This window comes from Rhincodon typus, chromosome 1, assembly GCF_021869965.1.
Source record: "Rhincodon typus isolate 14 chromosome 1, sRhiTyp1.1, whole genome shotgun sequence".
Taxonomy (NCBI): domain Eukaryota; kingdom Metazoa; phylum Chordata; class Chondrichthyes; order Orectolobiformes; family Rhincodontidae; genus Rhincodon; species Rhincodon typus.
The window spans coordinates 55,100,008-55,112,723 of NC_063332.1; the positions used below are offsets into that span (position 1 = coordinate 55,100,008).

At 38.6% G+C, this 12,716-nt stretch overlaps 1 protein-coding gene across 2 annotated transcripts in view; it reads right to left on the reverse strand.

Moving 5' to 3' along the window:
- Positions 1–391: 391 nt before the first annotated feature.
- fgf10a (fibroblast growth factor 10a) overlaps positions 392–12,716 on the reverse strand; it is a 105,856-nt gene continuing 93,531 nt past the window's right edge. For both annotated transcript variants that reach the window (XM_048605166.1, XM_020509833.2), the window contains 2 exons: positions 7,325–7,428; positions 392–2,645 (listed from right to left, as the gene is read on the reverse strand). In XM_048605166.1, coding sequence (XP_048461123.1) covers positions 2,427–2,645; positions 7,325–7,428 — 323 coding nt within the window. In that variant the 3' untranslated portion in view covers positions 392–2,426. The remainder of the gene's footprint in view (positions 2,646–7,324; positions 7,429–12,716) is intronic.

The window sequence follows — 12,716 nt, forward strand, 5'->3', positions numbered from 1 at the left end:
TTGATTAGAATGATGTATTTAATGTGGTCTACATGGACTTTGGCAAGGTTTTAATAAGGTCCTTTATGGCAGACTAGTCAGGAAAGTAAGAGATATGGGATCCAAAGCAGAGTGGAACATTAGATTGGCTTAAGAGGCAGGAAGCAGAGGGTGATAGTAAAGGGATGATTCCTTGACTGGATGTCAGCTTCCGGTGAGGTCCTGCAGGGACCTTCATGATTGTGATGCATATTAATTATTTGGGTCTAAATATAGGGTATACGATCAAGAATTCTCATTATATTTAAGCAGTATTTACTATATAAGACCATAAGACTTAAAGACATAGCAGCAGAAATTAGACATTTGGCCCGTTGAGTCTGCTCTGCCGTTCAATCATGGCTGATAAGTTTCTCAACCCCATTTTCCCACCTTCTCACCATAACCTTTGATCCCCTTAACAATCAAGAACCTATCTATCTCTGTCTTAAGTATACTCAATGACCTCTATTGCAGTATTCACTTGAGTTTCCATAACCTCCAGGGTTGTGGGCCAGAAGCTGGAAAATGCAATTTGTATAGTCAGACCTTTGTTGACTGGTGCAGCCACAATGGGCTGACTGGCCTGCTTCTGTGCTATAAACATCTAAGAGTTTATGAGCTGCTCTGAGGACCTAGTCAGCTGGTGCACAAATATGATTTGATGGTGAGGCAAAACAAGAAAAGAAGTATTTAGGTTTACTACAACGATATGCACTAAATTAGGATATCTCTTGCTGGAACCAATGAAGGTTATCAAACTGGCTTGTACATTCCTAGAATGCAGACGATAAAATTTCATCAATCTTCTCAACGGCAATCCGGTGATCTAATCAGAAAATATGTGAATGAAATTGTCGGTCAAAAGCAAATGATATTTGTCTGTGATGATTACTGCATATTGACTAACTGAACAACCAAGAATTTAGGCTCAGATATATTACTCAGGGGATGTGTTGAAGCATTGACAGTTCCTGCAGAACCATGTTCTCTGTGTAATCTGTAAGGGAAAGAGGAGAAAACTGCGAAGAAAATAAAACCAGTTCCCACACGGAATGTGAAAAATTGGGTAACAATTCTGTTCAAGTTTCAATTCTTTGAACAGAAATACAAAGTTTAGCTAAAATGTATTGTCCTATGTGTACGAGACAATAACTTTATTAAAGAAACTGGGAAGGTGATCAAATGATTGTTTCCCACTATGTGATGTAGAAAACATCTTTTGTAGAGCAATTCAAGCAAACAACAGATTAAACATCTGACACACTGGCTAGAATTGCCTTGGAGGAGACAAGTTAAATAATCATGGGACGCCAGCAACACAGGGTTAAATTCTAGAACATATCTACTGTCTGACTTGTCAAAAACTCTTCTTCGTACCAAAATATACTATTCCCAAACAACAAAAATAAACAAACCACTTTACAATAACAAAGTATGAAGGGAATGCAGCATCAATATTCATCTTAATAGAAATATCTTTTACAAGTATTTAGAACAAAATACATTTGACGACTACTTGTACTTATCTACTCACACTGCCAAAGAGGCTTAATGCAACTTACATAGTGTGTTACAATGAGAAAGGGATGGATACAGTTACTATTTTTGACTTGCTCTACCAAAATGAATCTATTCTTCAACAAAATAGTTGGGGCCATTTTCAGAAAGTTAAATAGCTGTGCTGTGATATTATTGCTACTTTAATGACAAACATAAGCATTTATTTTCGAGATAATTTTCAATTAAGGATCAGTATCAAGCTAACTTTACAATAATTTACTTTGTGGAATCTTGCTGTTTCTGTAATATAAGCATGCTTTAAAAATTACATTTAGAATTAATCATTTGAAGAGCAACTAAAGACTCATTTTGTTAGAGCAGCTTTACATTTCGTGCATTTATATATACTTTTCGAGCCTGTCTATTGTTGTGAAGTGTAGTTATAGAAAATACTTGCTTTGTGTCTGACCCAAAGTGCTTCCAGATAAACATTTGCATGTTTAGCCACTCATTTGATAATCAGGCTTGAATGAACATAATGTATTTGATATGGGTTAGTACTCCATAAATAACATCTTCTCACAAAGATCATACAACATTGTACAACTGCATTGCATCTCGTGCATCAGGATACATCACAAGATATTTTGCCATTGCCGGCTGTATTCTCTCCAATTGCTTCAATCTTTACTGGCATGGGAACTCCTTATGCCAGAAAAATAATTTGAATATCAAAGGCTTGTTCGAAGTTTTACAAGCAGATGTCTGTGAGTTTACTGCCTGAGCGCTGCTAATGTTCATTATTAAGACTTCCACATCTAATAGAGTGTTGCCATGCTTGGAATGAAATGCAGTGTTGAATTAATACCAACACTCGTTACTGTGAAAGCGTGTCTTCACTGATTCTATTCCGATATTAGAGAGATATCCTGCCTCACCACTATTGGTAGAAAATGGGCTGAAGGATGTTTCCGTCTTGTTTTGTGCCCTCTCCGTGGAGACCCTTTTCCATTTAAAGCCACAAACATTTGTCGTTCATTGTGCTTCCACTTCATGGAAGCATAGGTGTTGTAACCATTCTCTTCTATTCTTTCTTTCAGTTTGCAGTCATTATTGAAATCTTTCTGTAAAACAAAATTTAAACAATGTTGCAGACATTAAACTTGTAGAATTGCACATTCATCCTTAATATTCTGCCAATTGTGATCATGGATCTGATTATCATCAAGGTTTTCAATTGTCGTGAAGTCTTGGTTTAGAGTTCCAAAATTAATAAATGTTTTTATTGTGAATTGAATGATTAAAATATTAACGTATTTATGACATTCCTCTGATTAAAAGAACATTAACTACTTATTTGCTCAAACACAAATAATCCTCTGCTGCCAACTAGTGGGTCAGAAGTTCATCAGCAATGTTGAGGGTAGGCAATGGGCTGTGGACCCAGAGCTTGGCAAACTTTTGAAGTCGGTGTGAAGAGGTTGACTATGATCATGTGGTCAGTAAGGAGATGTGACATGCAGTGTCTGACCAATTAGGTATCTAGGATGGCCTTTTAAGCTGCTCATGCCTCCTTGATAATGATGCTTCTCATGCCAGTGAGTGCCACCCTCAGTGTAGGTCTTCTACCACTCATGCATTCAGCAGCGTGATCACTAACCCTGTCACTGGATGCTCACCCTGACCCTCATACTGGCCATTCCATATCTATTCAACTCAATTGTCCCCGTACTATCCAATCAATGCCTCTCAGACCATAACTTTGTGAAGTCCTTTTGGTCACCTACAAAAGGCCACGTTGCTTCAACATCGCCAGCTTTCACTGATCAAGAATCTTAAGGCCTACGATCCCAGAAAAATTCCAAAAGATGCAATTGTAAGTGTTCTGGGCATGCCTTAACTGTCTCCTTAACAATTTTAATTGGTTTCCCATTCACACATGCAGGTTCAGCAATGCCTTCCTGCCATTGTTATATTCTTACATCAGTTTCACTGTCGGGATTCTGACTCATCAGCTGCCATGTAATTCTATTGTTCCTCCTACTATAAATCCTGCTTTGACAGGCTTCATTACACTCCATCCTTCCATGTGCCTAGACCGTGTCAGTATTATATTGGTTGCAGGTTTGTCAGATTAGTTGTTAATCGCTGGGTTTTGTGGAGTTGAGGTATTCCAATGTGGATCTGGGTCAGGCCAAAAACTATTGGAAACCAGAACAACTTGTTTGAATTTATCCTATTCTCCCACTGACTATCCCCATTCAGGTGGTCTTCTCATGCTCTTCCATTCTTTGCATTATGAATGTATTGAAATCAAGATTCATGGCTCCCTGTCCTCCCCTATCACATGGTTACCTGGGACTCCAAAACAATCGAATATTTCACCTCACTCCATTCTTAAAAACTCAAGCTTGGTTTGAAGTAAACATTACATATTTATATCACTTTGCCTCCTATTTCCATTCCAAATTTGGTAGAGTTTCCTACGATGAAATACAGTATTAAGTAAATGATAAATATTTATACACATATTACTGAGTGGATGTCTTGGTAGAAGATGTCTTGGTACAATATGACATTTAGCTCAAAAACTGTTTTTGACCTTAGGTTGCTTGACAATTTTGAGGTAGGTATTTTAAAAACATACTTTGAAAGCCTTCACTTGTCCCGATTCCCTATATTTGTATGCTTAGAACAGTAGATTTTATTATTTATTTATAAATTCATTATAGAAACACTTCAGTGTGGAAGCAGGCCATTTGACCCATTGAGTCCACACCACCTCTCCAAAGAGTATCCCACTCAGAGCCACCCGCCAACCTTATCCCCATAACTCACATTTCCCGTAGCTAGTCCACCTAGCCTGCACATCTTTGAACGGTGAGAGGAAACTGGAGAACCCTGAAGAAACCACACAGACATAGGAGAATGTGCAAACTCAACACAGACAGTTGTCCAAGGGTGGATTTTGCTAACCACTGAGCCACCATGCAGTGAAATTATATGATATATAATTAAATGAAAACAAAATAAAACAAAATTCAGTTGGTACTAGAGGTTGTGCTCCACATTATTTTTATTCAATTTGGCCTTGTGAATGAATTGTTTTCAGATTGCTTTTTCATTGCTGGAAGTTATCTTTGCAACTGCTCCCCTGAGAGGCTTAGTTACAGGAATAGAGTGTAACTATTCTCAAGATACAACAATATCATTTAATGGGTATAGGAATCAGAGAAACTATCATGGGCAGAACAATCCAGCCAATTTGTGTCTATCATTGAATAGCAGGGAGTCCCTGGATGGTGAAAACAAATCTGTTGCACGGATCTACAAACAATAATTAGAATACTTGTACTACTGTTCGTTACAGTGTCAAAACTATCCCAGTTCCACGGACCTGTTGAATTACACTTTGCTAGAAAAGATTTTAATTTTTACATTAATTGTATTCTGATCTTGTTTATAAGTACCTGTATATTCATCTTATATTTAAATCATTTAGTATGACAAACATTGCCCATGAATTTTGAGGAAGGATTTTGCACTTTAGGTATCTGAACAAGAGTTCAGCAGCCGATCTTTTTACATGGATCTCCATCCCCTCCATTCCCATAAAGCCATCAAGCTCATTGCCTCATGTAACTGATGACATAGATTCTGATTTCGCACTCCCCCTTTGAAATATTTTCAGGTTTAATTCTAACTCCTCTTTCAGTCTACCCAAGAAACCATCTATAGCTATATATACTGGCCAGCTTTCTCCATTCCTGTAATGCCAGATGATTGCTGATTTCATGGCCCCTCTTCTCCACCATTGGAGGCCTTCATTTCGATTTCTATTCTATAAAATGGACCTTGTTACACAGTCAAAGTGACATTATTGAGGAACAAAGTCTGAGATATATCCAATCACAACTAAGGTAGAGCTACTTTCCAGATGTCCCTGGCAGCAGCTTATAATGGGTATTAGATTGCTAATGTCTATCACCCAGGCGTCTAACGTCCTTCCATGGGTCAGCTCACATAAATGGGTGGTAAGTGGGTCAGGCCAGCCCTGCTCAGGTTTCTTCATTTTCTGACAGGTGAAGGCAAGCTTTAAGAGAATAGTCAATTCAGAAAACCTCACATGGAGCCAAAAGAGTATCGGGAGGGCTCTTTTGACTCAATAATCCTTGTGATGGTGACTTCCCACCTCCCACCATCTTGCTACCTATTCCAACGTCTCTTCTGAATAAAATGGAAGCTGAAGGCGAAAAGTCTTGGTACCTCACATAGACAATGATAATGAGTCCATAATCAATTTTGGGTGGGCCTTGAGCTTCCTGACTGGTTTTTAAGCTGCTAACATGCTCCCACTATTTTGCTTTGTAAAGATTCCCAAAATCATTCCCTAGATTTCTCCAAATTCATACCTTTATAGATTTTGACCAGTTCCTTGCCTTTGTAAATATTTCAAAAAGTTCCTTTCTACCAGTAACCTTTAGTAAGTTGTAAAACAGAAACAGAAAATGCTGCAAGCACTCAGCAGATCAGGCAGCATCCCTGGAAAAAGAAACAGTTTAAACCTTTCAGTTTGATGAACTTCATTGACATAAAAAGACATTTCTGTCTTTACAGCTGCGGTCAGTTACTGAAAATTTCCAACATTTATAGATTTCACTTCAAATTTTCAGCATCCTCAATATTTTACCTTTATTTTACACATGTTTGGGACTTTAGCTGAAGCTTCTTCTGAGCAAACAGTGGAAACAGATCTAAAGAGATCCTTTCAAAAGCTGCTTTTATTTTGAAAATCTACCACACATCTATAACAATAATTTGGGCTCAATTTTGAGCAATGGCATATCTGTAATCCTTCACTTAATTATTTTTAATCAGCCTGTTCAGACCCGCTATGACACACCTCTGGAACAGGTAGAACTTGAACCTGGGCCTTCTTGCTGAGAGGCAGGGATGCTTCCACTGTGCCACAAAAGACCCCTAAGATCCTTATTCTATGCTGAGTTAGCTCGGTGGCATTTCAAGTGTCATAATTGGCCTTAATCCCTCTAGATTAGACAGAAGGGTGAATCAGCTATGGTTCGTGTACCTGATTGTTGAATTGAATGAAAGCATATGAGTTGGGAGAAGATTGGGCTGAACTTTGACACTGTCACTGTTGAAAAGCCTTTTCGGAAAAATGTATCTTTAAATGAGTGTGAGTTACCAGGTGGAGCCACACGGTAATTGTAGATTTGTACAAAAACAAAAGTTGCTGGAAAAGCTCAGCAGGTCTGACAGCATCCGTGAAGAGAAAATCAGAGTTAATGTTTCGGGTCTGGTGACCCCTCAGTTCTGAGGAACTTGCGTTCTGAGGAAGGATCACCAGACCCGAAACATTAACTCTGATTTTATCTTCACAGATGCTGCCAGACCTGCTGAGCTTTTCCAGCAACTTCTGCTTTTGTTCCTGATTTACAGCATTCGCAGTTCTCTTCTGTAGATTTGTACCCTGATGTAAGCTGGTAATTTAACAATAGATGAGGAGATGAATTGGACGAAAAGAAAAGTACTACAGAATTCATAAGAGGAATAAAGTTAATGCAGTAATTCATCAACAATTAGGTTCAATTAAATCTAATCTAATCAACTCAAGCAACTCAGCAGTAATCTGACAGTTGATATGTTCTGTGACTTAAGCTTTGGCCTATTAGTAACTAATTCAATTGCTGACCACATTATAATCTGCAGATAATTAAGTCATTAATCATTATAATCTCTTTTTAACGACACTATAATTGAAATGCTTTTAAAGAGTACTTACTGAGCCATAGATCTTTCCTCTCTTGTTCATGGCCAAATAATAATTGCTGTTAATTGCTTTAATAGCCACAACTCCAACTTCCACAGATGTAATTTTCAGTATACCTGAAACAAAACAAAATAATATTATTACTTTCAAGACCACAGCAGGGGTATTTAAGAGAATATAGACTAAATGCCACCAATTGTAAAAAAAAAGATTTAAATATACACTACAAAAATGACATGTTTCTCAAACTGCACGTGTGTTATTTAGGAAAGAATAGTAATTCGAAGTGTTATGGAAATGAAGCTTGGGCAACCTTAACTGCTCCACTGTAAACTCAATTTCTCACAATCACACTTAATTTCCTCACAATGTGATATGAATTTCTATGTCTCACTGTTAGACTGCAGTAAAAGGGGGTGATTTAAAAGAGGGTGTCACAAGTATAGTGGTTGATCTGCAACGATGAATCAATAGAGAATTAAATTTGCAAAGAGAAACCTCTTGCTGCTGCAACGAGACATGATCTCACTGGGCTGAATGGCCTACTTCTGATCCTTTTATCATAGTCTTCTGATCAACAATTTGTCTAATAACAGAAGAAGCAGGTGGGCAGGGCCCCTGCTGAAACTATGTGGATACCTATTAAAAAATTAAAGAGATCACTGTTGGAAGTTCAGAAAAACCAGAATTCAGGTTTGGAGAGGCTGCGTGAGAATGACATCTCCTGCTGTGATTCCATAAAAGACCTCCAGTCTATTGCGTAACTTTCTACAATACTCTACCCTCATTGTTCCTGCCCCATCTTTATCAAAGATCCTCTGCCACTTGGAAACCATAGTGAAGCAGTTGAATTTCCTGATAGTCATGTCCCCTTCCCGTTGCCAATCTGCAAGGTACCTACATGAGCAGCTTGTCAGTACTATGCAAATGAAACTCATCTGTACAAATGTTTGGTGACATCAGCAGTAGCCGATCCTCAATGGGAGCCATCATCAAAAGTCAAGCAATTGCTATGCATGGTGGTTTGTAAATGGAAAATCATCAATAATCATTTTAAGTGGTTATGTTTTTTAAAAAAAGCTAACTGGGAACTGAAGTGAAACTGTTCAAATAGAGGCACAGTTATGGAGTGACTTCATGAATATGCTAACCAAGAGATAGCTGAAGTAAGCAAAAGGTACAATGGTATGTGTTTGTACAGAATTAAGAGACCATTGAACTGCTGAGATCAAACTGTACTTAACACTTACAAGCAAATGCTTGCGGTTCCATTATGTCTGGGTTGGTATCCACATATCTTGGAGATGCTAATTCCAAACCGGCTTCAGAGCATAAAACCTGTTCATCAATCATGTTATGCTTATAAACCTAAAATATTCCCTTTTGAAATACCTTTATGTATTAATGGTCTATTCATGACCCCAAGATGTGATATTGAAAGAAAGTTTAAGATTGGTGGTCAATTATTGCCACAGGTATAATTTTTGCACTGTAAGAAGAAATATTTGGGGACAGATTAAAATTTGCTAGATTAACTACAGGTAGGGATGATCTTCACAGATGGGAATATACTGCTGTGGGTGATTATTTGGACGAGTGTTGTTCAAGCGTTGATGACAGTATTGATTGAAATTGAAGTGTGTAGGATGCTGACCTTTAGAAGTTATCATTGGTATATTATTCAAGTAAAACGTACTGAGTTATGAGCCTTGATCAATTTACCCCAGCAGGCAGGATTCAGGCTGGACTCTGGAATTACAGTGTGAACCACTGACCACATAAACTGAGCATAAAATTACACCCACCATTTCCTCAGTCAAACATTGACTCTCTGACCAACAGGACAATGTCAATCTAGCTTTTTACACTTTGATGAGAATTTCCATCCACCTTAGTAGAAATGATACAACTGGAGTAACTGCGTCAGCCCAATAAACCAGAACTCAATGTTAAATTTGATGTTCTAATGTTCTGATGGAGCAAAACAAAACAGAATGTAAATGATGAAAGGATCAAGCAGCAGATATTATGGATATATGACAATGTGATGTGTTCATTAAATCTGTACTGATTATGATACATTGATAGACATAATATATCAATATCCTTAGTAAGGTTTCAATTTTTAATAAATTTCATAACTGTTCAGCACAGTTTCACATTAGATTGAATGATACGATAGCAATGTTTAAAAGGCATTTAGACAGACACGTGAACAGGCAGAGAATAGTGGAGTACGGACCATGTGCTAACAGATGGGATTAGTTTAGAATGGCCAGTACAAACATCGTGGGCCAAAGGGCCTGTTCCTGTGCTGTATGGTTCTATGTTCTATGTTCAACATAAGTTTGCAACAGAGGCACTGTTGATATGATGAGCAGGCATTTTGATCAAATATTAAGTACATATGGCAAGGCATATTTATTAAATAATTACAAACGAGTAGCAATGAAGGAGTTAAATGTTTATTTACCACGTCCTTCGTCATTTGAGGTTACACTATAGGAGTATGGAGATTATGAGATTTTGGGCTGTTTCATTAATAAGCAGATCGGAGTTGGCCGGCTCTCTGATTATTGTTGCTTCTCTTTTGATGCATAGTGACAAGATATGGGCAAGGACAGGGAGGCAGAATGTCGCTGTTGGTTGCAGCCCCCCTGTGATTCAGTTCCATGGCCTCAAGATTTGTATGTATACTTCCTGCTCACACTGCTGTGCTACTGAATAAACAAGGGCCAAGGTGACTGCTGTCCCCGGGGTGTGAACATCTGCTGCCCAGCTGGTTCCAGCTAAATTGTGGATTAAATTGATTGAATTGAGTCTGGTCTTTATCTTGGCTTGAGTTTTCTTCAGATGTTGATGGCTTGATAAACTACAATCCAGAACCACTCCAAGGTAATTTGGAAAATTGCGTGTTCAGTTGTACAGTAGGGAGCACACAAGGGGTTCTTTGCATGTTGGGAGTTCAAACGCAATGCAGAGACAAGTGTTTCCTGAAGATTTGGACAAAGCTGCCACAGTTTATATTAGTCCTCAAGTCTTCTGAAAGCATGTGTTCTGCTAGGGCAAAAGTTCTCGCTGAGATGGCTATCACTAGGTCATCTGCTCAATCTAAATTTTTCTGACTGAGTCGGCGAGATGAATATGAACAAAATGATGATGCCAAGTCTGAATCATGCAAGGGGGGAAGATGTCAGTCTTCACCTGCTTCTTTCTGCTAAGTGCAACAGCATGAGTGCTGCCATTATCCAAGAGACCAAATGGCCATTGATGGACGAAGCACTCAGCTCCATTTCACTATGAATATTACAGTTAACAGTCCCCTGGTTTATGACAACTAGGTCATTGTCTCTGCAGCATTGAACATCAGGACCCTGTGGAATCCCCATCATTACAAACTCCCAGGGGATTGCCCTGGCAATTAAAGATATCGCCGGGCAACTCTCCTTCTCTTGGAACTCTCCCACAATATCCAATTAAATCTGGGAATTCAGATTGCGCAGCTGCAGTTAACTACATAGGTAGTTGTAGGTTAAAAATCAAGTATAACTTCTGGGTAACTATTAGACTGACACCCATTCAACATATCACACATACCCTCGACTACAGCTTCCCCAGGTTCCTTACACTGATTCATGAAGGCAGTGGGCTGTATAATGAAACCTGAAAATGTAACATAGCTGTAGACTTTGAGGGCCTGTTTGTGGGGAGTTCTGCAATCTGCAAAGCCGAGAGCTCTAGCTTGCTTCTTCGGATTGTGGAATATAATAGAAGTGCTCGCTTTTTAGAAGCATGGCCTCAGTCACCTGTTTAATGCAAACATGAACTGCAGATTGACTGGAGTTACTGATATTCCCTGTGACAATCTGAAAGGACCCTGAGGCAAGGGAGTTCAGGCTGCAGTGACCTTGCCCGGTATAGTTGGTCATGCCAGAAGGATTCCATTAAGAAAAAAGTGCAAGACCAGTTGCCCCTTGAGATTTCACTAGGCTGTGTAATCAGTAGAGCAGCAAAACAAAACTACATAATTTAAACTAAATATCTCCCCAAAACTTTCAGCATTTTACCAGGGAGTAGCTGAGGTGCCGGCTGAACTTGTACCACCTGTGCATTGTGGATGCAGGCTAGGAGCTAGCAATGTGAGAACGGTTTAAAGGGTGCCAACTAAAAGCAACTGATGATATTGGCACATGTTAACCATGGCTCCACTGAGGAACCCTGGCACCAACATTGAGGGCCACCTGAATATTGAATAATCACGTGTCCCATGAACTTCCTTTTCTGCTACTGTCCTGTTTTTTTTTAGATATAAATGGTTTGATAACAAGGTAAAAATTACCCCCATTAATTCCTTGGCATAATAACCAATAACAGTTTTAAGAAAACCCAAGTCTGCTTTCTAGTACAACATGACTGGCCACTTCAGCATTTACAGACGCTGAGAGATGGACATAATTTGAAGCCCCATCCCAACTCTGGTGGAAACTACAATGGAGCGAAGCACTGCTCCTCCGCTTTCCTATATGGTTTAGAAGATACATAGTAACAACACCCATGCAAATTTGGATGAATTTAAATGTTTCATTTTTAAAGAATTTGCTTTTGCGCTAGGAAGAATAGAAGCACCCAACATATTTGACTTCTGATTATGAATTGGGGGACATATTCAGATAATGGCACTGTGTCATTTGCATCACAAAATGACCATTTAAAATAGCTTTCATTAAATGCAAAATGAAACTAAAAAAAGCTTCTTTCTCGGATTCCACAAATCCACTTGCTCACTGGTTATTTGATGGATTGGTTTGCTGTGTTTTTGGTAAATATTCAGTGAACCATTTGCTGTACTTTACCTTCTGATTTACTTATCTGCTGATAAATTAGATGCAGGTAGCACACAAACTAAATTCTACACTGACAATGTGATTTTCTTTATTCATGTATTCATAGTTTCCAGGAATTCCAATCAAATGCAAGCAAATAGTAAACTTTCAGTTGAAGTCATGAGGAAAGACACTGAGTGGGTAATAACAGTTTTAGTTAATGGTTTATCTTTGCCCTCCTTAAGGCACACATTCTACAGACAAAAGAACTGCAAATGCTGGAATCCAAGGTACCATGCTGCCTGGCTTGCTGCGTTCTTCCAACCTCCTGTTTGTCGACTGCACGTTCTACAGAGATGAGTACAGAGTGCGTGCTATTTGCATTACTACAGGAATTTACTCGTTCTAACTTATTATATACTTGAGCTGTTGTTAATTTCATTTTGTTTTACATGCATGACAATTGCAGTTTTATTTCAAGCAGAAACATTTTCTATTTATTGTTATAATTAAAGCCACCTAGTTTGACTGTATAAGGTGCAGGGCTGGATGAACACAGCAGGCCAAGCAGCATCATAGGA